The sequence below is a fragment of the Apus apus genome, chromosome 11, assembly GCF_020740795.1.
Source record: "Apus apus isolate bApuApu2 chromosome 11, bApuApu2.pri.cur, whole genome shotgun sequence".
Classification (NCBI taxonomy): domain Eukaryota; kingdom Metazoa; phylum Chordata; class Aves; order Apodiformes; family Apodidae; genus Apus; species Apus apus.
The window spans coordinates 13,284,444-13,311,197 of record NC_067292.1 but is presented as its reverse complement, the minus strand read 5'-3'; the positions used below and the strand labels follow the sequence as shown (position 1 = coordinate 13,311,197).

The window sequence follows — 26,754 nt, the reverse complement described above, 5'->3', positions numbered from 1 at the left end:
ACTTCTATATTCAAATGTCAAGCTTTCATAGATATTCTAACAACTGATCAATACGCAAAGTAACAGTTTATTATCTTGAGCTGAAAATTTTTTGATCGGCTCAAGTGGAAGTTACCATTCCTTACAGCTCCAACACTCTGAGGAGGATTACCATTCTTAGAATTCGGTGTCTATTGCAAACAGGTAATTTCTTATGGGGTATTATAGCATGAATAATAGCTTAGATATATTTTCTTGGTTCAGCAACAATCAGCACAGCCTTCATTTTTCACACAGCTCATCTGTTCTCAAATACAAATAATGTCACACATGTGACATTAGAAAAAAAGAATACTTCCTCTTTTCTTTCCTTTTTCCATGAGTATCACCAGAATAATTTCTTCGTTCTTGACTCATATTTAAGTACATTCTACTCAACATTGCAGTAGTGCATGAAAGTAGCATTAATGCTGATACCTTCAAGTCTTAATGTTGTATCTTCATTATCTAAAATAATTGAAACTAAAGGGAAATTACAAAGTATACCTATGCAACACAGGCTGCAGGAATATTTTCAAAATCATCCTTCTAATATTGTGAGAAACCTAACTACTATGACAATCCATCATTGTCTGTTGTGTGTCATGACAGAGAGCTGGTACTGTTGGATTCATAATTTTCCACATACCTCTTACCCACAATTGGCCAGCAAAAGCTGCTCCACCAACTCCTTTCTTGTTGTGAGCAAGCTCAGCCAAAGACAACTTCTGGTATATGAATTAGTGAAGATTCAAATACCAGCACGTAACGAAGACACTGGCAGCCTCTTTAGTTGATAAGCAGTTTCTTTAAATTTAGCAGCAGGATTGAAACTACCATTGAGTAGCCCTTAGTGTTATGAAGGCCAAATACAGTGATCATGGGTGATCCTGCCATGCAAATGATGTAATTACACATATATTTTCTATATAAGCTTTAATATGAAGGGTTTATATATGGTTTGAGTTCCTACAGCTGCAGGACTTAACAATTTTTCTCCCAAAATATTAAATCCAGGCTGAAAAATTTATTTTAGAATCTTACCAAATATTAGTACTTTTCTCAAATAGCATTACATTTTATTTCTCTTCAAGTTCTTCTGCCTTTTAACTTGCTCATACTTCATAAATACTGACAAATATTTTTATGTAATCATTGCTATGACAGAAACAGGTCCCAATATCAAAATATAATAAGGCATGAGATATGAAAAGGAGAGATTCAATGTTCTGGTCATACCTGAGTCATTCTACCTGAATAATCCTACCCTGAAACCAAAATGTCCTTTAAGAAATCAGCACATACCTCTCACAGCCCACACCCCACCCAAATATATCTGATGAATCAGCACTTCCTCACCATCGAGGAAAAGATTAGCTACTCAGTATTCACAATTATGAAGTATATTTTTTTCTTAATTGAAGAGCATGAAGAGTAATAAACTTGCTATAAATTTGTTCTTCAATTACAAACCAAAAAGCAATATAAATATTTAATGCAAATTTTAAAAATGATGCTTTAAAGTAAAAAAGTTAAAACAGTCTACTTAAAATTAAAAATAAGAACATTTTATAAATAACAGATACATCTACCTTATGAGTTAATGGCAATGGCTACAAAACCATTTATTTACATGCTCTAGTTGCTTAATCACCTTTATATTGTATTTAAAAATTAATTTTAAAATGCTTTCCTGATTAAAATAACTTAGCAAGTAAATACTCTGAATATGAGTACCTTGATGGCTTTGTTTCCACATTTCGTAAAGTTGCTATGCCTTTAGACATTCCAGGATTTATATTTAGTGGTTCAAAATCTATGTGAAGGACTGAACATTCCATGAAATATGAAAAAATTAGTGAGACATCAAACAAACAAAAAATGTTTGCACTGTTTAAAAGACATAACCAGAGGATAAAGAACTAAGCTCAGACAATAAGTAAATTAGATTTATGTTTTGCATGTAAAGATCACTGATAGCAAGTGCTCACTTCTCTCAATTTATCTTAAGCAGAAGTGAGGGTAATGGCACTTACAAAAGAGTCTAGAAATGATAAATTACATCTTACTGTATGAAGTCAAAGGTTAAACTTATTATTGCTCACCACGGGCCAACCTTAACCCCAGGATTAATGCCATAAACAAAAAAAGAAAATTCAGTTTGCACACATAATGCACTGGGAAAACGTCTCTGAAGAACTACAAAAGTGAAATGATGCCACCTACTGCTTCCAGCAAATGTTTCCGTATAAACAAGGTTTTTTGGTTCAAAGGGAAATTATCGTGTAAAACCAATGAACATGTATTTTCAAAATAACCAGTGCTCATTAGCATTACATATGCCAAGCAGAATGTATTTCGTCTATGGCTTTTAATTAAAATACATGAAGGGCCTTGGCTTGTAAGAGGAAACTCTCACGAACATAAACAGCTACAGTAAAAATTTAAGTTTCTCAGAAGTTATGTATTTGGGTAAAGGAAACACTAAGATTTGATTCAATTTTATTTTTAAATGTATTTCTGATTACATCAAATTTCAGATATTAACTTTTATATAGTAATTATATTTTTCAGATAATAAAGTTGCTAGGATTGATTTTGCTGTCAGCTAGCAAATCACCACAATTCATTAACAGCCCACAGAGATCATATACTGCTTTGGAGCTGTGGAAGACCATAGTTCAATTCCCAACTCTGTCGTTTAGTTCTGGTATCACAGCTACTGTTGTAATGAATTTCTTGACGGGCAGGTAAAGCCACAGGGTTATTGATGGAAATACTTTTCAGAGAAAGAGAGAGCTCAAATATTGAAGAGTCATTACCAAAGTCTCTTTTATTTGTTTTGTGTTTAAGCTACAATATAGCAAATGATACCCAATACTGTTAACACCTGATTTCCACCCATGTAAGTGAAAGCTGTTTGACTGACTGAACTTGTTTATTTCAAAGTAAACTAGTTACAAAAATATCTTTTGGGTACATCATTGCCTTTGATGATCTGATCTTCAGCACCAGTGAGACAATTGTTGAAAATAACAAATCTTAGCATTTCTGTCACCTATCTTTGTTCAAGGCTTACTTGAGATGGCTACAGTTCACAAGTGTTTATGGCACAAAAAATAAACAAAATCAAATCAGTAAGCAAAGTTAATGAGCTGACACAAATAGGCATTTTCATTACAAAGTCTTATTTTGTCACAAACCTTGTCATGTGTTCTGATGCTGTTTAGGCAATGCTACTATGGGCTTATGCTGGTCATAAGCACAATGAAGGACTGACACAAAAGGATCAGTGTGAGAAACCATAAACTTTCTTATTCATTTTCAGAGCAGAAGAAATTGAAATTGCAGCACCTGTATTTTGGAAAACATTTGGATAGAACAATTTCTGCTCAATTTATTGCAATTTTACAACCCATCAGCAATAGCGAAAAAAAAAAATCCACTATTTACCCTTTTAACATCAACAGGATCCAAGACTGGCTCAGTGATGAGGTTTAGCAAAATTTAAATTCTACTCAGACTTCAAAGACTGTATGCCATATACATACATATCATGTCTCTTCAAGAGCATATTTTCTAAATAAGCTCAGAAATCAGATTCTGACCCAGCTTAATTTTTATTATTTTTTTCTGTTGATAGTTTCTGGCATAAAGTTTGGCCTGTCCAGTGCTAGCTGAATAATACAAGTTTAAGAGAATGAAATATAACTATGCTCTTCCAATCCTCACCTAATATAAATTGCTATGGGTTAACCTAAAAGTATATACAGATTTAAATCAATATAAAATGTTTCAAGACACAGGAGATTAATTAAACCTCTCATGAGTAGACATTGATCAGGCAAGGAATTCTAATAATTACATTTTCTTTCCATGCCAAGATTGCATTTAACTGTGCTCAAATGCAATTGAAAATAGTCCTGACTTACATGTATTTCTACATGTATGATAAAAGTGTGCTGGTTTAGGATTTAATAGTCTAGAGACTGAAAAGACATCAGTATGAACAAGTGGATAACATAACTGACCAAAGTTCCAAAAATGTCATCTGGCATAGAAAGCAAATTACCTCCTGTTTATTTTTCCTAGATTTTGATGTAGGAGTCTTCATCATAAAATAAACTTAGAGCTGATTTATTCCAAGTGGAATAGGCTGAAATGGGATGGTATCTTCCTGAAAATGTTTCACTATTTTTCTACCACTGTGAAAGCAAGCATATAAAAGGAGGCATCCCATTTCCCTAAATATGCTTTCTAAATGTTAAAGGGTTAAAGCAATTTCCAGGGGTCTCTGTCTAGAAAAAAACCCTCTGCTGATATTTAATTGACCTGCCTTTGCTCTGAGCCATGCAGTAAAATACACTGGAATCAAATGTAAATGCTTCATTGCCCATTATGTAAAGAAACTCAGTTTAATATGCTTTTTCTGCCACTTTTACACAAGGCCAGCGTGCCCAGTTGTAACTAAAATTTAATTTAAATTGGTGCAAATATTCTCATTTATAACAGCTGATGATTAATCCCACTGATTTTAGTATGACTGTATTAGGCCCTATTCTTACAGAAAGTCTGTGAGCCTGATTTTTGACTGCAGTTTTCCCATAGATCTCTCCAGAAAGGATCAGTTACAATGTATATACATCAGAAACATTTTCACACACTTAGACCAAGCAGAAGTCTTTGCATGGAGTGAAGTGTACTGAAAGACTGGCCCTGCCTACTGCCCAGAAAAAGTGTGGCATATTCAGAGGGAAAAAAATACTCCTCTTTAATTGAAGACAAAAATATTGTTCTGTACAAGAAAAATCTAAGCTGAACATTTCAATTCTTTTTAGACATTAAAATAAAATCAGAATTGAGGACCAGATTCTGGAAAACCTTACCAAAATAAATCAGCATCCATGCAAAATTCCAGCCACTGGGAATAACTTATTTACTGGAAGACAATACTGCACTGCCAGATATGTATTTCTTTTTACACCTGCATTGTTAATGTATGATCTAAAAGCCTTTGATGACAATTCATGAAAACAAATTTTCTCCCTCATTCATTGTTACTACTTGTCTTCTAGTATTCAATTTAGCTAGGACTATTACAAGTTTATCTGTTCCTGTACATCTGATTGTCCATATAAATTATATATGTCCCCAAAATACTACCCCATTTCGCTGCTCTTCACTCACTTGGATAAAAATGCCTAGTCGGAGCAGTCTCACTGAAGTGAACAGGACCATACTTAAAGATTAATACTATTCATTTCTATTGGTCTTAACCTTATAACTGTTAGACTTTGTGTAAGTTATTTGCAAATTGATATCATTCATACACGAAAGTTTTTACACCTCTTATCCTGTTTTGCAGAAACATAAGTAGCAAAACAAAAAGCAAGTCACCCACTGTTAGATTTACCACATCCTGCATCTCTTCAAAGTATTTAAAAGCCATTGTAAGCACATCCTTCAAGCTTATTGCACCCCTGATACTTTTCAACTGTTGGTGCTGCTTTCCACCAACTCCTCTACACTGCATTAAACCTCCCAAACCAAACAGGAATCAGCTGTAAAGTCCTGTTCCACCAGCAGCCAACTACCAAACAGGTACAGTACGTACACAAACGGTGCCCAGTAACTAAAGTTACTGCTTAACAAAAAGGATTTAAAGTCCTGTAGTCAGACTAGGAGAAAAATATTTATGAAAGTTTATGAAAGTCATAAAACCTTAATGGTGCTTAAGAGCCTGAGTCTACCTTTTGACAAACTATTAAAAATTACTTGAAAGAGCTTCATAAAATCCATAATTACAAGATCAGCAAGACTATTGCTTTAATTCCTGCAGTTGCAGAAATTTTGATGAACGATAAATAATTGGCGTAGTGGCAATTGAGCATGGCACACTTTTTGCAGCATTTCAGCTGAAGCTGGGCTATGTATTCCTCAGGGACACTTGCACAATGGTGACACCACTTGGCATTTCTGCAAGAAATTTGGTAGTGTTCAGTGCTGTATCACAATGAAGATTATACTCATTTGGTTTGTTAGTCATTCAAGTGAAGCTACAATGTTTAAACACACAGCAGCCACATACTGTGGAACCTTTGAAGTCACTGGTAGGAATACAGCTAAATATTTACATTAAAATAAAAAAACCAAAACACAAAAAACCCCACAAAACTGTCTTCTGGAACACTTCCCAGGCTAAATAACAGTCTTTGCCAATACACCTGCAGCTTTTGGTAACTAATTAAGAAACTTGAGCAAACACACTGAAAAACCCTCAAAAAACAATGCAGACTCCATTACATAAAAAGAAAAATATTACTCATTCCCAGCAACTGATGCACATGTAATTGCCATGCTTTTGTCTTTACTTCCTTTTATAATGATGCAATTATTTACAACACATTCTTCTGAAAGGAATTTGGAATAAAGTAATTCTAAGGGAGAGAAAAAGTTTCATTAATAGAAAGTACTAATTACAGAATCTACACCTTGGAATCTTTTCAAAAAGTTTGCCTCTTGATACTAAAGACAGAAAACCAAAGCATTGATCTACAAGTTCATGAATACATCAGCATTGCAATAAGGTCTCCCAAAATGGAAAGACAAAGCCCATTTGGTCCCTCAAGCAACCAGAAACGTCTGTCACTGCATAACTGCAGACTTGAACAAGAAGTTTGTCTTGATAAACCATTGTGATTGTGAAGACATTTTCTTTCAAACAATTTTTAGCTTTTCACTTTGTAGGTCTGTAAACAAAAAAGCTTTAATTAAAGCATATACCAAAATCTCTTAGTGACAGATTGACACAATCAGAGGCAGTGTTAAATTTTAGGATTATATAACACACAAAGATTTGAGAGCTGTAGCTAAGGCTCCTTTTCATTTCTGAAATATATAAAACTTGTTTGAGGTATTACTTTTAGAAAAATACACTACTATTTGTGTTATGACTAGAAATAAAGATTCTGCTATTCAAATCCATGCAGGATACTTTCTATACCCAAGTATTTTAGGCCCCCATCCTGCAAACAATTGAACATAAATTTATATTTATGCATGTGAATGACCCCACTGAAAACCATGATGCTAATAATGAGGATCAAAGCACCATCTGTAAAGTGCAGCATCATAGACTGCATAGCTCATTTTAACCAAGGCAGATCTGACAGCTGGGTTTTGTACACCTGAGTATGTGTTTCTGATAAGAGGCTTGCAACATCTCAGAAGCAAGGGGAAGATTAAGTGTGGGCTACAGATTCAAATGGCCTCTAAAAAAACAACAACAAAAAACTAGTCTAAATATTTTTCTCTGGTCTAAATATTTTTGCCTAGTCTAGTCTAAATATTTTTTCTTTGTGACAAAAACTCAGGGATAAAGTTACAATTTGTTTTAATAATTAACCCATGTTTGTAAACATAAGTCAACCTTTTCAATCGCACTGGTCTTTTCCACTTCAAAGGGGCTTTAGTTTGTCTTGAAGGTTACAATGTCTTTTACTACCCGACCTTAGCAGACTGTCACAGTCTCCCAGAACCATCACGCTCACAATGACCTCCTTGAAAGAAGTTTCAGACCATGAAAATGCTGTAAATTACTGTTGAATACAGATTTATAGACAATACGTATAGATCTGCACAGATTACAATAAGCTCAGCACTGAGACCAAGTTTTATAACATACAGTACTGCAAAACAGACCACAAAAAATATACACAGCACCAAGCATTATCCACTTTATTTAGACACAAGTAACCTTTCAGTTATCCTGAGATACTCCAGAAGGCTGTAGATAGAAATAAAAGCGTGTTCTTTCAGCTTTTTAACGATATTTTGTATCCCAAAAGCTCGCAATTTCATTTTGTCTATAAAGTTCCTTGCTTACAGTTTCTTTTGTAATTAAGAACGACTACAAGGCAACAATGGCTGCAGTGACTGCGTTTTAACAGTTGATGGCGACAATCACCTCAAGAAACTGACCAGCTACACGTCAGATGACATTTTTACGTGGGAATGTCGAAGAATAATTTTATAGGAAGGCAAAACGCAAACGTCGAAACAACAAAACCAGAAAAACTTTATCTTCAGGGAAGTACAGCACCTTTCTCTAATATCACACTCACCATCCAAATCCTATCCTGTTTAGAATGTGTGCATGTGTGTAAATATAGTGTGTGTACAGTATGTAAATCTTCTCATTTCGCCATGCCACAGCCAAAAATTACACTGGACTCGAAGATATAACACTTCTAATTCAGATAGGAAAACGCAGATAGCTGCTCCTGTACCTGGGTGGAAGCATTCAGGCATGGCTTTCCTATGATCCAAGAGCTGCAAACTTGGTTAAAAAGTTTCTAGGCGGAGACACAAGTGCCTATATGAAAATAATATTTTATATTTTTATATTAATAATTTCGCTTTATAACATTTAAGTAGATTAAATCAAAACATATGCCTTTAGGTACACAAACATAAAATATCCATGCTTCCTTAGGAGCCTGTACTGAATGGACTTAATGCTAAAAACTAACTTACCAGTGATACTAAAGAGATGGACAAAACAAGTGGGAATCAAATAGTCCAGGGGGAACTTTTTACCCGAGTCTAGGATGGAAAGATGAAAGAACTTAAGATGTTTACTCCTTTGTACAAGTTGATCAGTAATGTCAACTCCAGGCATTCAGAAGTCTAGTGAAGTCTCAGAGCTGCCTTTTAAGAACTAATCTTACCCCGCACGTCTTATTTTGAAACTTTTTTTGTTAAGTAAAAACGTGTCCTCTGTGTTTTGCAAGCTCAGGATTTGGGGACGGGGCCTCCGCCTCTCTCACCTGCCACCACCAACGATAACACTTACATTTCTTTTCAAATGAAATCCACCACGGTGACACCAGAACACGGCTGTGCCAACAGTATCTTTAAAACAAACTTCTGGAGGTGAAACCGCGAAGGAGGGGGGTTTCATCCCCAGGCGGGTGGGCCATCCCCCTCTCCAGGCGAGGAGAGTCCCTCGGGTGAGGATCGCGCGTGGGCCCCGGGCGGTGCGGGGAGCACCCCCGGACTGCAGCGGGGGCCGCCGCCCAGGGAGAGAGGCGGGCTCGGAGCCGCTGGAGCCGCTGGAGCCGCCGGCCCCGCTCCCAGCTCCGCCGCCCGCCCCGTGGGAGGCGGAACCGGCCCGGGCGGCGGGCGGGGCGCCAGCCCGCCCTGCCCAAAGATGGCGGCCGCGGCGCCGGCGGTGGCGCCGTCGCGAGGCGATGACGCGCGCGGGCGGTGCGGAGGGAGCCCGGGGATTCCCCGCGCGGGCGGCCCGGGGCGCAGCGCCATGGGCGGCCGGGGCGCGGGGCGCTGATGGCGGCTCGCTCGGCAGCCCGCGGCGCCCAGCCGGGGCCGGGGCCGGGGCCGGGGCTGGGGCTGGGGCTGGGACTGGACGAGTTCACCGTCCCGGCGGAGAAGAGCCGCCTCCTGGAGGGGAGCTGGGCTCGCATCGAGGGCTTGTTCGAGGTGCGGCTGGCGGTGCTGGGGGCGCAGGGGGACTGGCGGCCCAACATCCCGGGGCCGCCCCCCGCCGCCGCCAGGATCTGGGTGCAGCTGGCGGGCGCCGGGAAGGCCGTTCGCAACGCCAAGGTAGGGGGGCTGCAGGCGGGGCGGCAGCGGCCCTGGCCCTGCAGCTGGGGCCTCGGGGCGGACGGGAAGGGCCCGGGGGTCGGGGGACCCGGGGCCGCTGCCTGCGGGTGGCAGGAAGTGCGGGGGGGGGGAACGCAGCGCTTGACGGGGAAACAGAAACGGTCCTGCCTCGGCAAATAGGTGTGTTCCAGGTGCCAGGGTGTCTGCGGCCGTGTTGACATAAGCGTAGAGGATAAAAAGAAATAGTTGAGCTGGGACGTCCAAAGTTCACGGGTGCTGCGGAGCGCGGTGCGGTCACCGCCTCGTGACACGCTGCGCTGCCTGCCCGGGCTGCGGGAGGGCTCCTACCTGCCTGTCAGAGCGGGCCGAGGTTTGTTTTTAAACGCTATTCAAATGAGCCTCTCTCCTTTTTCTTCTCCAAGTCCAATTCTTGGGAGTTGGATGGGTGTTGCCATGTTTCTCAGCTGCTTTACAGACTTACTCTGCAGCATTTATTGGCTCAGTAGCGAAGCCTCGGCTGACAGCTGAGCAGAGCGGGGACGTGTCAGAGCTGGCAGATCCGCACTGCTTTGCCAGTCTGCTCGCTGGAGCAGATAGCTTTGTTTTTACCCCAGCGCTAAACACGTTACAGGAAGGGCCATCCAGGCTGTTAGTCGCTGTGAAGTAGCCTCACGGAATTCTTTTGTTAAATCTCTTGTACAACTAAGCGGCGGGGCGGGGCTCAGCAGCGATGACGGAGTTACTCACAGGGGGCTTGGCAACTCCAGCAGTTCGGATTCAGTGATGACAAGGGGGGTGTGACCATTAGCTAGGCTGAGGGTGGATTTCGAAACTAAAACCTGGATTTGTGTGTTTGTGTCTTTTTAAATGTATATATCTGTTACTGAGGATTCTTAGCATGTATTTCGTTATTTAATTCACTGACTTGGCAGTCCACGTTCAAAAAATGATCCCTTAACTGTGTCATGTAGAAGACTAATAAGGAAAATAGGATGAATGTTGAGGGTTTTGCATGATTTGATCTTGAAACGGACTCTAAACTTAATTTGCTTGTATATATGGGATCAGTGACTCTTAAGAAACTTGCAGAGTAGCACAAAGAGCTGCTTTCCTTCTGGTAGCTGCAGTACAACTTTCTTTTCTTTCCAGAAAATTAAAGCCTGAAAAAAACAGCATAAGATTTCAGTTTTCCAACTGCTGCTTTTTCTAATAACGCGCAAAATGTTTCCTACTCCAAAGGCTTGAAAGGGTATGGGAGATTGACTTCCCTTAGGTGTAGACCAGTTTTTACATCGCATTTGGAAGGATTATTGAATAGAAAGTACAAATACATCATTATTGTCTCCCTTTAAAAGGTTTGGTGATAGCTGTCTGTATTGTAATTAATCAGAATTTGTTCATTCTTCAGTGTTGCTTAGTAAAAAAAAAAAAAAAGTTCCCAAATGTTTAATATCCTTTTTCCTAATTATGTTATTGTCCTATTGTTCTGCAAAAGCAGTCATATGATGACTAAGGCATTAAAAGTAATCCTGTGGATTTTATTGCAGAAGCAATTTGTGCTAACAAGGTCTGGAAGCAGCCTGCCTTGATTCTTGTGGTGATGTCACTCAGGAGATGATGACAAGTGGTGTTACATTATTTGTTACCTTGTATTGATTTTCAGTTCCATTTAAAAGTTTAATTTCCAAGAGTAAAGACAGATAATAAAATTTGGCAGAGTTTGGATTCTGCAAATACGACTGCAGCTTAGAAACTGGAGGTTTCACTACATTACAGAGACAGTTTTGGGGAAAACAATGCTAGCTGAGAGAAAAAATCGTGTATAGTGTATTAACAGAGTTCTGAACTATTGACACATTTAAAACAACAGTGTAGTCAATTTGCCTATAGTAACTTCTGTGTGGCAGAAATAGCAATGGGAGTTGTGGGGTTTTTCAAATCTATTAAAAACGTGAACTTCTAGAACACTGAACTAGCTGGAGTCTGGAGTTTTCTCAGTCATTTGTCAGTATTACCTGCCTTTTTAGAATACTGAGTTTCAAAGTATCATGTGTAAAGCTGCCCTGCTGTTGGAGCTTTTTGCGTGTGTGGTGGTACAGACCCACCCCTGGGCTGTGTTGCAATGTCAGGACCAGCCAACATTGTGTTCTTGTTTTAAGTGCAGTGGGCTGGGACAGTCTGGCACTTCTTGCCTACCAATGCAATGAGTTTGAGACAGTCTGGTACCTGCATGCCCTGGGTACAGGCACAGTGAGTTGGGTCGATTAGGCACTCCCTTAACCATACCTGAAAACTCCCGCCTGGGAAATGTTCCTGAAACTCCTCCTGCCTGGATTGTGGCACACTCTAAAAAGTGCCAAGATTACCTGACAAGCATTATGGTCATAATGGAAAAGTGCTAAGTAAGGCCATCATCTTGCAATCCTAAAGGAAGCCGTTTGAGGTCTCCAGGGTTGCAGCAGGCTGTGACCCAGAATCTCCTGCTGAGTTGGGACATCTCAGAGTAGATTTTGCAAGGCTCAAGATAGATTTCTTGTGGTAATTCTATGAGGTCTACTTAAAAATATCAGATACCTGTGTTTTATCTCTATTATCTGGTTTAGTGACAGTATTTAGCTTCTCACATTTCTTATGCTGAGTTGGCTTTCTATTCTAATGTACTTGTCCATTACAACCTAACCAAAACTAATTTTTTATGTGAGCTTTGCACAAGTATTCACTCTGCCATCTTTTTCCCCTTCTAGGAGTATATTAAGGGACTCTGTGAACCTGAACTAGAAGAAAAGGAGTACTACCCAAAGGACATGCACTGCATCTTTGCTGGTGCACAGAGCCTGTTTCTCAACAGTCTTATTCAGGATACCTGTGCTGATATAACAGTCCTGGAAATAGGATTGCTTAGTATTAAGGGAGGTGCAGAAGCTGTTGTTATGGCTCAAAGTCATGTTCAGCAGTTTGTGAAACTTTTTGAGAATCATGAAAGCTTTACAACTGACAATGAATCGGAGATTAAAAAGCAATTCAGACAATTTGTGGAAGCACGTGCTGATAAATACACAATGGATTTACTGATTTTGCCTAGTTCACTAAAAAAAGAACTCCTAGCTCTCACACAAACTGAATGTTATGAAGCAGAGAGAGATATCATAGATCTTACAGGTTCTGACATCCCAACAGAGCTTTTACAGACCGAAATCTCCAAAGTAATCGCTACAGACAGAGATGGAAGAGCAGGTGGTGAGGAAGCAAGAAACAATGCTGGGACACCTGTAACTGAGCTTACAAAACAAATGGACACTGTGTTTTCTGATTCTCCTGAAACAAGTTTTGTTCCCATAAATATGCCTCTGTTAGAGGCAGTGACATCTAAAGAAAGGCAGTCATGTAAAAGAAGATCTTCTGATGATGAGGAAAGGCTCCCTAAAAAGCAATTCTCTTTGGAAAATGACCAGGAAGTGAAATCCACTTCACGCAATAATCCCTCAGACAGGAATGAAGTTATTGATCTGCTTTCTGATAGCTGTAGTGACTCAGATGATCCCAGTTATTGCCTTAAAGAAGGTGATGATATCAGTGAGGAAATGGAATATAAGATTCTTGTGAACTTTTTCAGAACAATGGGTTATTCCCAAAATATTGTAGAAAAAGTTATTGGTATCCTAGGACAATCTGTGGAACCCTTAGTGTTACTAGAAGAAATTGAAAAGGAAAATGTAAAATTTCAGAAAGAACATGAACAGTCATCTCAAAAGCCCAGAACTGTCAATCCTCCTTTAGGAAGTAATGCAAATAATTCACAAAAGCTGGAAGACAAAGGCATTTCTAGAAATAGAAATGCACTTAAACCTGGCCATAATTCAAAGGAGACAAAAAATGAGTATCACAGAGATATCAAAAAAGCTGCACCAAGCATGCAAGCTGATGCAGAAGATAAAATGCATATGTTGGTATGCAAACCTGCCTCTCCTTCCAGTAAAAATTCTACTGAATGCCATAAACAAAGAGATGTTTATTGCCCTGGTAGGAATCACAGTTCAAGGTCAAGTGATACAGAAACTGATGGTGGTGTAATTTTAGGCACCATACAAGCTGGAGCTCTCAAAGATGTTGATTTTGTAGCCAGAGGGAGCTCAGATGTGCAGTGTATCTCACCTAAGACTAAAACTGTAGTTCAGCAAAAATCTGCAAGGCCATCAGCTCTACAGAATAATCATCCTGTTTTCAAGGACCAATTAGGACACTGCAGCTCTTCTTATCAAGTGAGACCTCTCAACCAACGATCTTCCCAAACCTCAGATTTTGAAAATCCTATCCCAGACCAGGTATTGTCTTCACAAATACATACTTCAAATCCTGCTGGAGAGACAGTGGGACCACACAGACATCATCCTGATCCTTCAGTTACTGGAGTTCAAAGATTTCTGGAATCTCTGAAAAAGCCATACCGACTGGAGCTGAAAAATGAACCTGGGAAACCATATTTAAAACATATCATTATTGATGGAAGTAATGTTGCAATTTCGTAAGTATTGTTCTTTTCAGCTGTGTCTTGAATACAAGTTCAGTGAAGTTTCAAATGAAATGGGGACTAAGAGGTTGCTGTGGCATTGGTCAGGTCTTTGCTAGCTAGCTTTCTGGTGACCCACAGTCCATGTATACAGCAAGGTTTTTCAGCTACTGGTAATGGCTGCCTTGGTAAGTTATGGTAAGGCTTGATAATGAAAAGAGAGATTGACAGAAGCTATTTCCAACATATAGCAACTTAGATAGTATTTTTTCTCTGTTTACTGACAAGATGATTCAAAATGAAAAATTAATTTATTCTACAGCATTTCCTACTAGGCAGTGGTCAAATTTGAAACCTGATTTGTGCCATGAAGTGGTGCCACCAGAGCACTCTTCCAACTAGCAGCGCTCTAGCTCTATGTAACGCTTCCATCAGAAGTAACTTGTGTGAGCTCTGCTCTGGAGTGAGCAATTTTATGCATGAAACTTAATTAGCTTTGCACACACATAACAAAGAAATTGAGCTGCCATAAACTTAAGAGTAAAGTGTTTTGTTTTTTTTTACTTTTGCTCCCGTTGTCTTGTAATTTTAAAGTGGGGGTTCTGATATAGTAGCAAGGTGTTTGTCCTTAAACAGCATTACACTTTAGTGTTTGGGTCTTGTTACTTTCTGCACATGGAGGCCTGCAACAAAATATTGCATCCCCCTCCATGAAACTTGCAGAACAGGGAACTGTGTGTATGTGTGGACACACCTCATCTCCTATTCCTCCTCATACCTGAAAGAATGTATGCAAACGAGATTAGACAATTATTGAGAGCCATAAGACAGTGAAAATATTTATCAGCTTTTCTGGTTTGTTGAATAGAGACACTTGACTGCATTTTAAGTTTATGAACTAGAAGGTTTATGAGGGTAACACTTCCCTAAGAATTGCCTTGTTTTATTTGACTGTTCAAAGAACACCAAGAACACTTAATTTTAATAATGCAAGTGTGGCATAGGTTTGTGGGGGTTTTTCCTCCAGAGACTTTGTTAAAAAGGTAAGATTAAATCAAAACTAATAAGGCTTACTTTTAGGCTTATAATATACAATTGCACATTAACTAGGAGACTGGTTTAATATACAAATACCACTTGATCACTTAATGTTATGAGAAGTATTTTGTAGTCACTTATCATGTAACCCAAAACATATGGGGACAATATGTCCTACTTTGTAAGAAATGCTTTGCCTGTTCATGCCATCAGTTCCGAATTAGAGTGTTTTTTCTAACTAAGTATATCTTTGTTTTGTCTAAGTGTAGCCTTTAATCTGTGAAATGCAAGGTGAACATTTTCTGAATGAAAACTGGATTGCCACTAAAATAAAGTGCTGTGAAAATCTTTGGTCAAGGAAATTCCATTATTTTAATTGGAAACGGTAGCTCAGATTGTTGAAATGAAGGGAGCGGAGGCCTGATATCTTTGATTATCAGGTAACTTCTCAGATGTAATCCTTGGGAACCAGTTGAACCAAAGGTGTTCTGTTTTGTAGTAGGACTGTATTTGGAACTACCACAATATTGGATTATGATCATTTTAAGTTATATTCAATAGATTTCAGACACCATCACTGTTGGCCTCTTTTTAGAGCTAAACCTACTTCTAATTACTCAAATATTGTGCCCATAAAACTGAAAGGAGACTGAGTTATTCTAATATCTTTTGTTGAAGATCTCTTTACTTTCCTAAGATTCTTCATCTCTAACATCCATCTACCTTTTATTTTGGTGAAGCTGTATGGGTAACTTCCAGCTTCACTTTCTAAAGTTTTATTCTGTTTTCTTTGCATTCATGGTGGTAAAACTCCAGTGAATTTCATCTCCCTTCTCTTTATTCCACCCCCAGTCATGGTCTTAGGAAATTCTTCTCCTGTCGAGGAATTGCAATAGCTGTTGACTACTTTTGGAAACGTGGCCACAGAAATATTACTGTATTTGTTCCACAGTGGAGAACAAGACGTGATCCTTTCATTACAGGTGAGGGAAATGGTTTCCTAATGTTTTCTTAAACTAAATTGTAACTATTCATTTGGATACTTCTGTGACAAGAGAATAGAGAAGGAATACTTGATACGTTACTCATGAGCAGTTTGGCTACTCAGCATGACTAATTGGGTTTCCATGTACAGGGTGAGACCCTCTGAAACACTGTTCGGGCTACCAGATGTGCCATAAGTGAAGGCCTTTTTCTTTGGTTTGGTACTCGTTTGCTCTTTGATTTCTAGTTTCTACCTCCTCTCAATTTTTACAATAGTAGCAATTCAGTATCCGTGTGTCACTTCTGTAGATTAATAGGTTAAAAAATAGCCTGTCTTCTTTGCTAATTACAGTTCAGACTAATTGTCAAATCTATAAATAGATTAGAAGCAGGCTTTTTTTTTTAAGAACAGTTGTTTCATGTTTTAACAGAGCAGGATTTCTTAACACAGCTCCAGGATGTTGGAATATTGTCTTTAACCCCTGCGAGAATGGTTTTAGGAGCAAGAATTGCTGCTCACGATGACAGGTATGGAATATGCATAGTTTTCAAGTCTTTTTAACTGTCTCAATAATGTTTGTAAAAAATTAATACTTCATAAACAGTAGTATTAGCTAGTACTTCAACCTAGACAGAGAGCTATGCATCAGGTACTACTTGGTTCCTTTAGTTTATTTTCTTGATGCTGTCATGGCATGCAGACATGCGTGTGTATTAAGAGCAGTATATTTATATCAGTCTATAGATTAGTAAACTTCCAAGTTAATTTGGACACCAAAATTCAGCTTCAAAATGTGGGGTCATCTTTCAGTAAACAGGACAACAGTGACCTTTGGGGTTTTTGTTGGGAGGGTTTCCTAGTTCTTACATTGCTGTTGCCAAATTTGAAGTGCAAGTGCTTAAGGTTTGTTTTTTTTTCACAGAGAATTTCCTGGTAATCAAAGTGCTTGTGGTCATGCAAATGGGTTACTTTTGGATGGCGGCATGTTGAGTTTTCTAGATCTTTGGACAATTTTCAGCAAAGCATACTACTTTAACAGTGTTTGAAATTAATTTTACAGATTTTTATTACACCTTGCTGATAAAACTGGAGGTGTTATTGTGACTAATGATAACTTCAGAGAATTTGTGACAGAATCACTTGCCTGGAGAGAAATTATTCAAAAAAGGTAATTACTCAGTTTCTATGAAAGTTAAAAAATGTCTGTCCTTACAGTTGTAGGCACCCTGCCTTCATCTGGGGTTTTTATTTTTAATTAGTCTTTCATGCAATTCTCGTAGGGCCCAACAAAGTACTGTTTGTTTCACCACTTTGATTCATGGCCTTGTCATTGTTTGTTGAGCAGTCCAGTGTGCCTATTATTAATATATTCTGTAATGTACATCTGTTATTGCTCACATAAGCAGAGCTTGTAGCAGCCAAGTTATATCACTCCTGAAGCTCGGTGTTACATCCTGTTAGAGCTGACGCTTTGCTGTCCATTCTCATAGGCTTTCTTGTTTTACATTTCATTTCTTCAAGGAGACATGATCGCTGATGCAGATACACAGTGTCACTTCTAAGGTTTCAGAACCACTCAGTCTTTACTGTAGTACAGCAAAATCAGTACAGCTAAACAAAATAACACAACATAATCCTGAGTGTCCTTTGGGTTTAGATGAGCTCACTTAGTCATCAAATATGCCTGCTTCAGTTTTTTGATTCTCTACGAATTACAGGTTCTTCTGTACAGCTGTTTGGGTTTTTTTCCTTTGTTTGGTTTGGTTTGGTTTTACCCTCTCCAGTTAAATCAGGTCATTTTACTATTAAGGTATGGTCTTCTGTTTCCCGAATTTCCCCGTAATCCCTCAGAGTCTCCCTAACCTCTTTTGAGGGTACATCTACTGCAGTGACTTGTGTCCATATGGGTCTAATGAAATAAATAATTGAAAACTCTTTGGTTCTCATAACATTGCTGGGAGAACATGGAACTGATGTTGGCTAATTATGTAGGTATTTACACTATTTCTTGAGTGAATTCTACCCAAGTCAGGTTCTGTTCCACAGAAGTTTAGCAAGAATACTTGGCACATCATTCTGAGTCTGTGGTTTTTTAAGAGCTTGTGTTAACATCTGCTATTAGTTTTACTTCTGGGGAAATTCCACTATACCAAATTATCTCCTGGCAGACAAATTTTATTTGAACTAGTTTCCTTTGATGCAGATTTCCCCCCTGTCCCAAAAGTATTCCAGACAAAAAGCTTCCTTGTGTCTTAACTATAAACAGCTAACACTATGTTTGCTAGTTGTGTGGCTTTCTGGTAACATATGCCTTTTAACTACATGGTTGAAGAGCCTTACAAAGAAGGGGAGTCTGAACAACCAGAAAGTCTTCTCTAATCACCTAGAAAATTCCACCCTGGTCTCTTGTAAAAATCGCACTCATCCAACACTTCTTGTCAAAACAAAACAAACCTAAAAAAGAAACAAACACCAAACTCAGTGTTCTTCAGTGTAATGGAAACTTCACATAAGTTTCCATTAAATTCTTTTGACAGTGAATGCTGTTTGTAGTGAAACTGGGATACAAGCTCAGCTTCAGTGACTCCTGATACGGTGTGAAGTGTCTGCTGTAAGGCAACTAGGCCTATGCTACAGAAGTCAAGGGCAGTGAGGGTGTAATACATTGTCAATAATATTGAAAGAACTCTCTTGCAGGTTGCTCCAGTACACTTTTGCTGGTGACATATTTATGGTTCCTGATGATCCTTTGGGAAGAAATGGACCTAGATTAGATGACTTCCTTCGAAATGAAGGCTCTTCTAGGTATAAGCACTGTTTTCACTTCTGTTTGAGGCTGTTAAAATTTCAAATGTGAAATAAACTGTTCTCCTGGTTGCACGTTTATCTAGATCTATGTAGTAAAGGTACAGTAAAATTAAGCAAGATTGCTGTCGGATGTAGTAGCTTAACAAAAACATGTTTCTCCTATTACTTCAGTCTGTTTAGAAACCGCTGATGACATAGGTATCTAATCAAGATCTCTCTCAGAACTAAGACAAGTAAGACAGTAACTTCCTCTGAGATTTGGTTGTGGTGGCTTTCACATAAAGGTGCTCCAAACTGCTAACACTGCACAAAGCTGCCAGTGGTCTGGGTATGTGGTAGTCTGGTATCCTCTTAATTAGTGTGATGTTATTTAAAACACCTTGGTTGATCACTTATTCATAGTGGGACAAGAGGTGCTACAAAAGAAACACTGTACTCTCATATTCCTCCCAGGAGAGGCATTTCACTTCACAGTTCAGGGTTCTGTACTGTTAATAAAACCATTCTTGAGAGGCATTGCTATTAAATGCATTTGTATTAGATTCATAATCTTAAATATTAATGAACAAATATTGTTCCCTTAAGATCACTGTACTTTTTAAATGTGCACGTATTCAAATTATGAATTTGCTTTGCCTTAGCTGCTGAGACTTGAAAATGGATTTGCTCTCTTCCACAAGAAGATAAGCTGCTCTTTGCTCTTTTACCAGCATAGGAATTATAAATGCTAATGGTCGTGAGGAGTATTGAGAGAACTTTTAAAAACAAGTGAGGGAAGTAAAATTAGCAATAGAAAAGGCAAGCTATGTATAAGGATTAACACAAAGAATAAGCAGCAATCTCAGCTACTGGAAACAACTGAAGAAAGTGAAACCTGTGTATATTACCAGCAGGTCACAGGTTGATTTGAAATAAAGGTCAACATTACACATGGAAAAAGCAAGTGCAGCTCTACAACTCTAGTAGAAAACACTAAAAAGGTATTCAAGCTCTAATATAAAACTCTTAGAAGGTGTAATTTGGAACAGTGTTTTAGCCACCTGCGTCCAAGCTCAATAATGCTGATGTTGGTATTTCCATAAAATAAGCTTTGACTGCTGCTGTAGTCTACCAAGTAAAGTACTTGCAGCATACTGGAACTAGTGCTAGATAATGTTAGTTCATGTTGTTAGTCATGCCAGACTCAAACTGAAAGCTGTTACACCTACTGTTCTGTTTCACTTTGAAAAAACGCTTACCGTTCCGTTCCAGTCAGTAACTGTTGAAGCAGTAGAGACGTACAGCAGTTACATACATTCTTCTTTCCGGTGTTTGTACAGAGACAGCGTCTCCTTTACCTTAATTTAATAAAAAAATTTTCTTTTGTTCCATAGAGATTTTAGGTCAGCACAGAAGGCTTTACAGAGCAGTGGACAATATTCTTCTGAGATGCCTCTCTTCGTGCCAGTCCCCAAACCAACTGGTAGCAGTCAGCAGGCTAAGAACAGAGTACCTGGTGATCATTCATCGCCACGGCCTCCGCTGGAGGCAGAGATACAGGCTTGTCTGGCAATTCCACCACAGAGATCTCCCTCTGAAACAGTAGAGCTAAGAGAAGCCCTGATTAAAATTTTTCCTGATCATGAGCAAAGACAGAAGATTAATCAAATACTAGCTGATCATCCATTCATGAGAGATCTTAATGCACTGTCTGCCATGGTGCTTGACTGAATATTTTACAGGATTTTTACATCACAACTGATCTAACTAACTTTGAATATCAATGTGAAGAAAAATGTTGCTCTGTTATGTTACTTTGTGAATATTTAGAACCTAATTTTATTTGTATAAACAAAGGTATTTTTTGTGTATGTTCTGTTGCTAATAGATGCCAGTTTTCGGTAAATTAAAAACTTGCTACTACAGATTTGTAGTAATATTTTCTATGAAAAAACGTATCTTCAGCTTCACTTGAATTGCTTATTAAAGCAGTAGCAGTTCTAGAGACCTGTTAAGTTTAAATAGTGTTTGCACTTTTTAAAAACTCCTTTCCTCAAAAAGGAAAATTCATGTCAGGGGTTTAAAAGTGACTCTTGCAGCTTCATATATATTTTCCAGATGCATGCATAACATACTATAACCCAAGCCATGCACCTGTCAGATATCTTTATTGGTGTTTGTATCTAGAGCACAGATGTCTTAGAAAACCTATGCTCTACTTGTACCTCCTTCACTTAAGAACTTTGAAATAATTCTGCATGGAAATAGACCAGACCCTTTTAATATTTTCAGGTACAAAGACTTGTACATACTGTATATGTGAACTTGCTTTCTTTAGTCCTGAATCGTGGGGTTTGGAAATAGGCCACATTCCTACAGGTCAGTGGACAGCAGTTTGAAGATCCGTGTATGGGAGCGGTGGCTGTTCGGTGCATTGTTGAAGGGCTGTCACAAGGTGGCATTATGCATCTGTTCTAATGATCAACGAGAAGGCTTCTGACACATTCTGAAGTGCTGGTTCTTACACAAAGATTAAATGCAAAATAGGTGACAGGAATTGTAAATGTGTTGTGGATAAAATTGTGTATTTTATGAATGACTTAAGGATACTAAGTAACCTGATAATAGGAGTGGCTAAGAAGCTTTGTATATACAGGTAAAATCTTGGTGACCATGGACCATGAAAGCAAAGCAAGAAAATCCATTTGCCTGTTCATTCAGGTTGAGATGCTGTGCTGGAGTAGTTAGGAGAGGGCAGCTTTCCATTAGAAAGTGTAAATTCACAGCTCTTCTTGACAGCAGATATTTGTAATGCTTTAAAAGACCTGTGATAGCTACGTTTGTTTTTAAATTGAAAATTATTTTGATCATCAATGCTCCTCTAGAATAATGTTCATATTTTTACAATCTGCACCGTTTCCTGTTTGTCTTTGCTGTGTCTGTCCTAAATCTGAATGCTGTGATAAGCTCTTAACAGAGTGTGCTGCTGGTAACAGCCAGCTCTACCCATTTAATTCTCCTCTGGAGTCTATCCCAAAACTAAGGTGGAAAAAAAGGAACATCATTTATGAAAGCTGACCAATAGGACCACTTTCAAGAGCAGGAGCCAAGTGAAGATTACTGTGTGTCTCTATCTCTGTACACACTTCAGTCTGTTATACCTTCCTTTTATCTGTTTGTGGTTTTTTTGGTGCTAAGCATTCACATAAGTAAAATAAAATTAGAAAATGTGGGCTACAGAGCCCATGTTAAAATTCTGATGCACTGAGCCTTACACTGAAGCATAAGAATACTGGCTTTCTCTCCAGTAGAAGTTCTCTGGGTTCTGAAAGCACTTTTTGCATAAATGCAAAACAGCTGAAATATACTGAGGAAATAAGGATGTTGAAAGTCTGTCTTGTTGCATGGCCCTTGCATGTGTTGTGAAATCAGAAGCAGAAGGCAGAGTCTTGCTCTTCCCTCGACAGAAGCAAACTATAAAATGATGCAGCAAGAGCAAAAGGAAAGTATTAGGAACATTTATTGTAGTATCTCAAAAATGCGAACAAGGATGAAGAAAGGTTTTGAGTATGTTTCTATGTCCAAGTAGACAAACCTTAATTGTTTTTTTCCCTGTAAAAATGAGTGGGCAATTCCTCAGTCAGGTGGGCAGAGTTATTCTGATCAGCATGCTTACCAAGATCACCAAGTTCTGTCTCCATAAAAACTTGGGCAGGTTCCTAAAGCCTGTGATCACTGATTTGAGTTTGTATCATTTTAATAGCTAGTAAGGGAATAAATTATGACCAGTAAAGGGTTTTTCCTTAACAGGGAGGACAGTGGTGGTAAATTGGATTATTTTTGCTCAGTTTTACATTGGAGTGAGACATAGAGACATAGGGTCAGTTTCTTAATTCCTAATAAGCTCTTCTAGAGGCAATCAGGAGAACCAAGGAAATGGGCCAAGAGCAATACAAACTCTTCCATGTCTTTGCACATTAGTGCACTCAAAACCAAAACCAAGTGTGCAACACAGAAGTGCAGATAAAGAAATATGTGTTGGTTTTGTTTGTCACAAGGAAGGAAGAAGATAAAAAAGAGTATGGCCCTGGAGGGGCAAGAAAAAGTAAGTACTATATTGATTACTATCTAGTGTGGGAGACATGGTGAAGTATGTAAACTCTTCATTAACAGTTGATTATGGAACTATATTCATGCTAGTAAATGCTGATGTGCTATTCACTTCTGTGCTAAACAGCCAGATTGAAAGGAATTAAAGAGTATAGCATCAGATGTTAAGCAGAGTAGTAGCTTACTACTTTTTCATGACACAAGAAGCCTGGCTGGGAATAGTAGCTATCTAAGACCTTTAACCTTACCTTTTATTTTTGTCAGATAGAGGACAGACTTGACAAATAAATTTATTTTTATAGCAGAAGCTTTTTGCTGGATGTTAAAGGAAGCTGTCTCAGCTAATGTTCATGTAAAGTGATAGCAACTGAGGCCAAAGGTCCTTTGTTTCAGTTTTGTTGGGTTCTATTGTCCCTTCAGCTTTGAGTTTTAAACAGTGCATCTCTATTAACAGGGAAGGTGATAAAACAATCAGTATGGGCTGAGGGACCTTCAGGGAAATGGGTGGAGCTGTTGCAAAGCTATGCCATTTGGTAGAGGAACACCCAGGGTGCATCTCAACTGCACTTAGAACAAAACTATCAGTGTCTCAGTTTTGTTTCCACTTGTTCTTAGTTCTCTATTTTAAGTATGGCTGTTCATAACAGCCTCTTTTGGTGCACAACAGAACTAGCACTGCATGAAACACAGCAGCCTAGAAAGCTTTCTTGGACCTAACAGAACAAGGGTTTGGTTTGGATTATTTTTTTTTTTAACAGCATTAAAATATGCTTTTTTAGGCAAGAAAGTTGGTCTGTGGTTCTCCTTTATCAACTGTAAAAGTGCTCAGAGTGGAATGAGCAGAGAAAAAGTCTAAGTCCAAATGTAGCCACAATGTTCCTGATCCCTAAAATAAACTAATTTTCTGTGAGATGGTGTATATTGCAACTACAGCTTTCAATGTATTGGTATTTCCACTCAAATGGTTAATATAAATTAATATTTCTTTAATCTTGCTCAGAACTTCCCTGTTGTCATAATTTCAAGTAGATACAAACAGAGTAGTCCTGAACAGAATAGCCCTGAGTTTAACCGTGATAGTTAAAGTGCCAAGACCCAGCATTAAGGAAAAAAAAACAAACCATCACATAATTGTTACAGTTGGAAAAGACCTCTGAGATCACTGAGTCAAAACTGTCCACCCAGGGAAAAAAAACAGAACAAAACAAAAAAACACACACAAAACCATAACTACACACCCCAGAAAAAACAACAACAACAACAACAACAAAAACAAACCACACCATGCTCACTAGAGCATGTGGCTCTGAAATGCCACATGTACACATTTCTTGAAATGTGACTCCACCACCTCCCTGAGCAGCCTGCTCCAGTGCCCAACTACTCTTTCAGTAAATAAAGTCTTCCCAATATCTAGCGTAAACCTCCCCTGGCACAGCTTCATGCTGTTTTCCCTGGCCCTATCGTTACTCAACCAAAATCCTGCATATATGTATCATCTAACTCCATATTAAATAAAATAATAATCACCCAAGGGCATTAGTCTGTGTGATAACTAGTGTGTAACAGTGGTCTGGTTCTGCTGTGGTCCTTGTGTAGTGAACAGTGCAGTTGAGATACCCAAGGCACTCTGGATTTGTCAGTTTGGGACTAACAGAATCCAGCTTTAAGTAATGATATCACAGCTCTCTACTTGGCTTCCTGCATTGTTCCTGATCCCAGGCAGCTCATACTTCAAATATATTCTTGGATTCCAGGCTGGCGAAAGAAGGACACAGTGAGTGACATAGTTTTGCAAGTAAGCCCTGCACTGATGATGAACCTGAACTTGTCATTCCTGCTGGATCTGAGCTAATGCCATAAAGTGTCTTCATACTGTTTCTCCCAGTGTGTCCCATAATGTGGTATTAGGGCTTTTTTTTCCTACCAGTGTTAATACCTTGTGTGTTCCAGGCACCTTTCCCATCATCTTGGAAGACAGAGTTGCCTGAATCTAAGAGAAAAACCATAGAAGTTAAAAAACATTAGATACTGTTTTATTTATTGCAAACTACTCTTTCCTAATGGTAAATCATGTGAAGAAAGACAAACATGAACAATTTACAAAATACTATGATATGTGGGAAAGCTGTTCTTCACTGAAAAGAGTTAAGATGAAAACCTTATTATGAGTAGGTAAAAATCTCTAGGAAAACACTGCTGCAGAACTGAACAGTTTTTTCCATGCAGCCACACAAGAGCATTACACAGGTTCACTCACAAGTTTGCTGAGGACATGAGTGCCTACTGGCAGCAGGTAACCTACTGGGCATCTAGCAAGTGCCCACGTGTTCTTTTTGCCTATGAAAAAGCACTGATTTATGCTAAGCTAACAACAGAATAGCAAATTGCCTTTTCTTTTAACACAGAGAACGAGCACTCAGAGGATCAATTTGTATGGCAAGTATTACTACATAATTGGCATTCTTTTTACAGACAGATCTGCAACAATGCTTACATTTTAATGGGTGGGAAACACAGGAGAAAACGGGTTTGACATGAGGAACTACAGAATTGCCATTGGAAGTATTTGACAGGTATCTTTTCCTCTTATAAATCAAAACGCTCCACACAGATGGCCACCATAATCATTCCCATTTTTCACACAGAGACACTGAGGCACAAGAAAGAACCAACCTGGCTAAAACTGCTCAGTATGGCAGATGGAAATGCTGACCAAGCTTCATGAGCTCCTTGGTAAATCCTTCCTCATCCTGCTGCAATATCTCTCCTGCCAAGGGAGATGTACAGAGCTGACATGAAGATTTTTCTCAGCAGGCTCCAGCATCACCCACCCTTTTGTCTTTGAGCTCAATATATACCAAGGCTTTTGTTGATGTGAATTCGTTTGCAGCAACTGATGGCAGACATTTTTGGGGTTTGTTTTTCTTGTCCTGAATGATTGAACTATGCCTGAAAAATGTCAAGTATTACAGTCTTATGCCAAAATAAATATTCACGCTTGGACTTAATCAGGAATAGACGCATCACTTCAAAGTCACACAATTACTTAATCAAGCAAAAACACAACTCTGGTGGGTTTTTTGGGCTTTGTTTGTTTGTTTGCTCTTGGTTTTAAAAAGAAATGTCCTTCTCTCTCTGCCCTTGGTTTGATATGGGCTCCCTTAAACCCCCCAGAGTCTGAGTGCAAGTATGAACATGCTTCTTGAAGAATGTGTCCTCTTTCACTTCTGTGTATCCTGGTTGCATACACGTGCATTGTTTAAGTGCTGGTGTGAGAATATACACATTGTAATCTTTATTTCTTCTTCTAAAGTCAGTTCCTATAGTATGCTTTGTGCTATTCAACCTTTGGTTGCTGAAAAAAACACAACTAGAAACAGTGTTTTGAGTGAAAACAACAGGGACTATCTGTTATGAGGGGGTGATGCAGCATTCCCTTCTCCCTCCCTTCAATATTTTGTAGAATGTCTGTCTCCAGGATAAAGTCTGAGACTTTGTTTTAAGATAGGCATTATATCATGTAAATAATTTTATTCCAGTTGCAAGTAAGCAAATCTACAAATGAGTTCTAGTGTTCTGTGCTGGTGCTGCTGTTTTTCCTTTCTCTTTCTGTACCATATTAGGGTTATTTTTGTTTTGGAGGAGCATTTCTGAACTGTCTTTTGCAGTAGTAGAGAATGTGCTG

The 26,754-nt window shown here is 38.7% G+C and overlaps 2 protein-coding genes and 1 long non-coding RNA gene across 3 annotated transcripts in view; 2 read left to right on the top strand and 1 right to left on the bottom strand.

Moving 5' to 3' along the window:
* The window catches only part of LOC127389009 (uncharacterized), a 190,328-nt gene extending 181,244 nt beyond the window's left edge, over positions 1–9,084 (bottom strand). The window contains exon 1 of the long non-coding RNA XR_007890538.1: positions 8,873–9,084. This is a non-coding gene — a long non-coding RNA (uncharacterized LOC127389009). The remainder of the gene's footprint in view (positions 1–8,872) is intronic.
* The window catches only part of ZNF423 (zinc finger protein 423), a 920,137-nt gene that overhangs the window by 645,631 nt on the left and 247,752 nt on the right, over positions 1–26,754 (top strand). The window lies entirely within an intron of this gene.
* N4BP1 (NEDD4 binding protein 1) lies at positions 9,294–21,869 on the top strand. Its single transcript, XM_051629056.1, has 7 exons — positions 9,294–9,639; positions 12,384–14,161; positions 16,037–16,167; positions 16,600–16,696; positions 17,230–17,337; positions 18,867–18,974; positions 20,351–21,869. Exons 1-7 carry the CDS (start codon positions 9,364–9,366, stop codon positions 20,685–20,687), a joined length of 2,835 nt encoding a protein of 944 aa, XP_051485016.1. The 5' UTR covers positions 9,294–9,363; the 3' UTR covers positions 20,688–21,869.

Bases quoted from the DNA above. Each gene is read 5' to 3' on its own strand.
- N4BP1 (XM_051629056.1), top strand. From the start codon at position 9,364: ATGGCGGCTCGCTCGGCAGCCCGCGGCGCCCAGCCGGGGCCGGGGCCG. The intron at 14,162-16,036 runs GTAAGTATTGTT...TTCCACCCCCAG, and splicing joins GGAAGTAATGTTGCAATTTC to TCATGGTCTTAGGAAATTCT. The intron at 16,697-17,229 runs GTATGGAATATG...TTAATTTTACAG, and splicing joins ATTGCTGCTCACGATGACAG to ATTTTTATTACACCTTGCTG.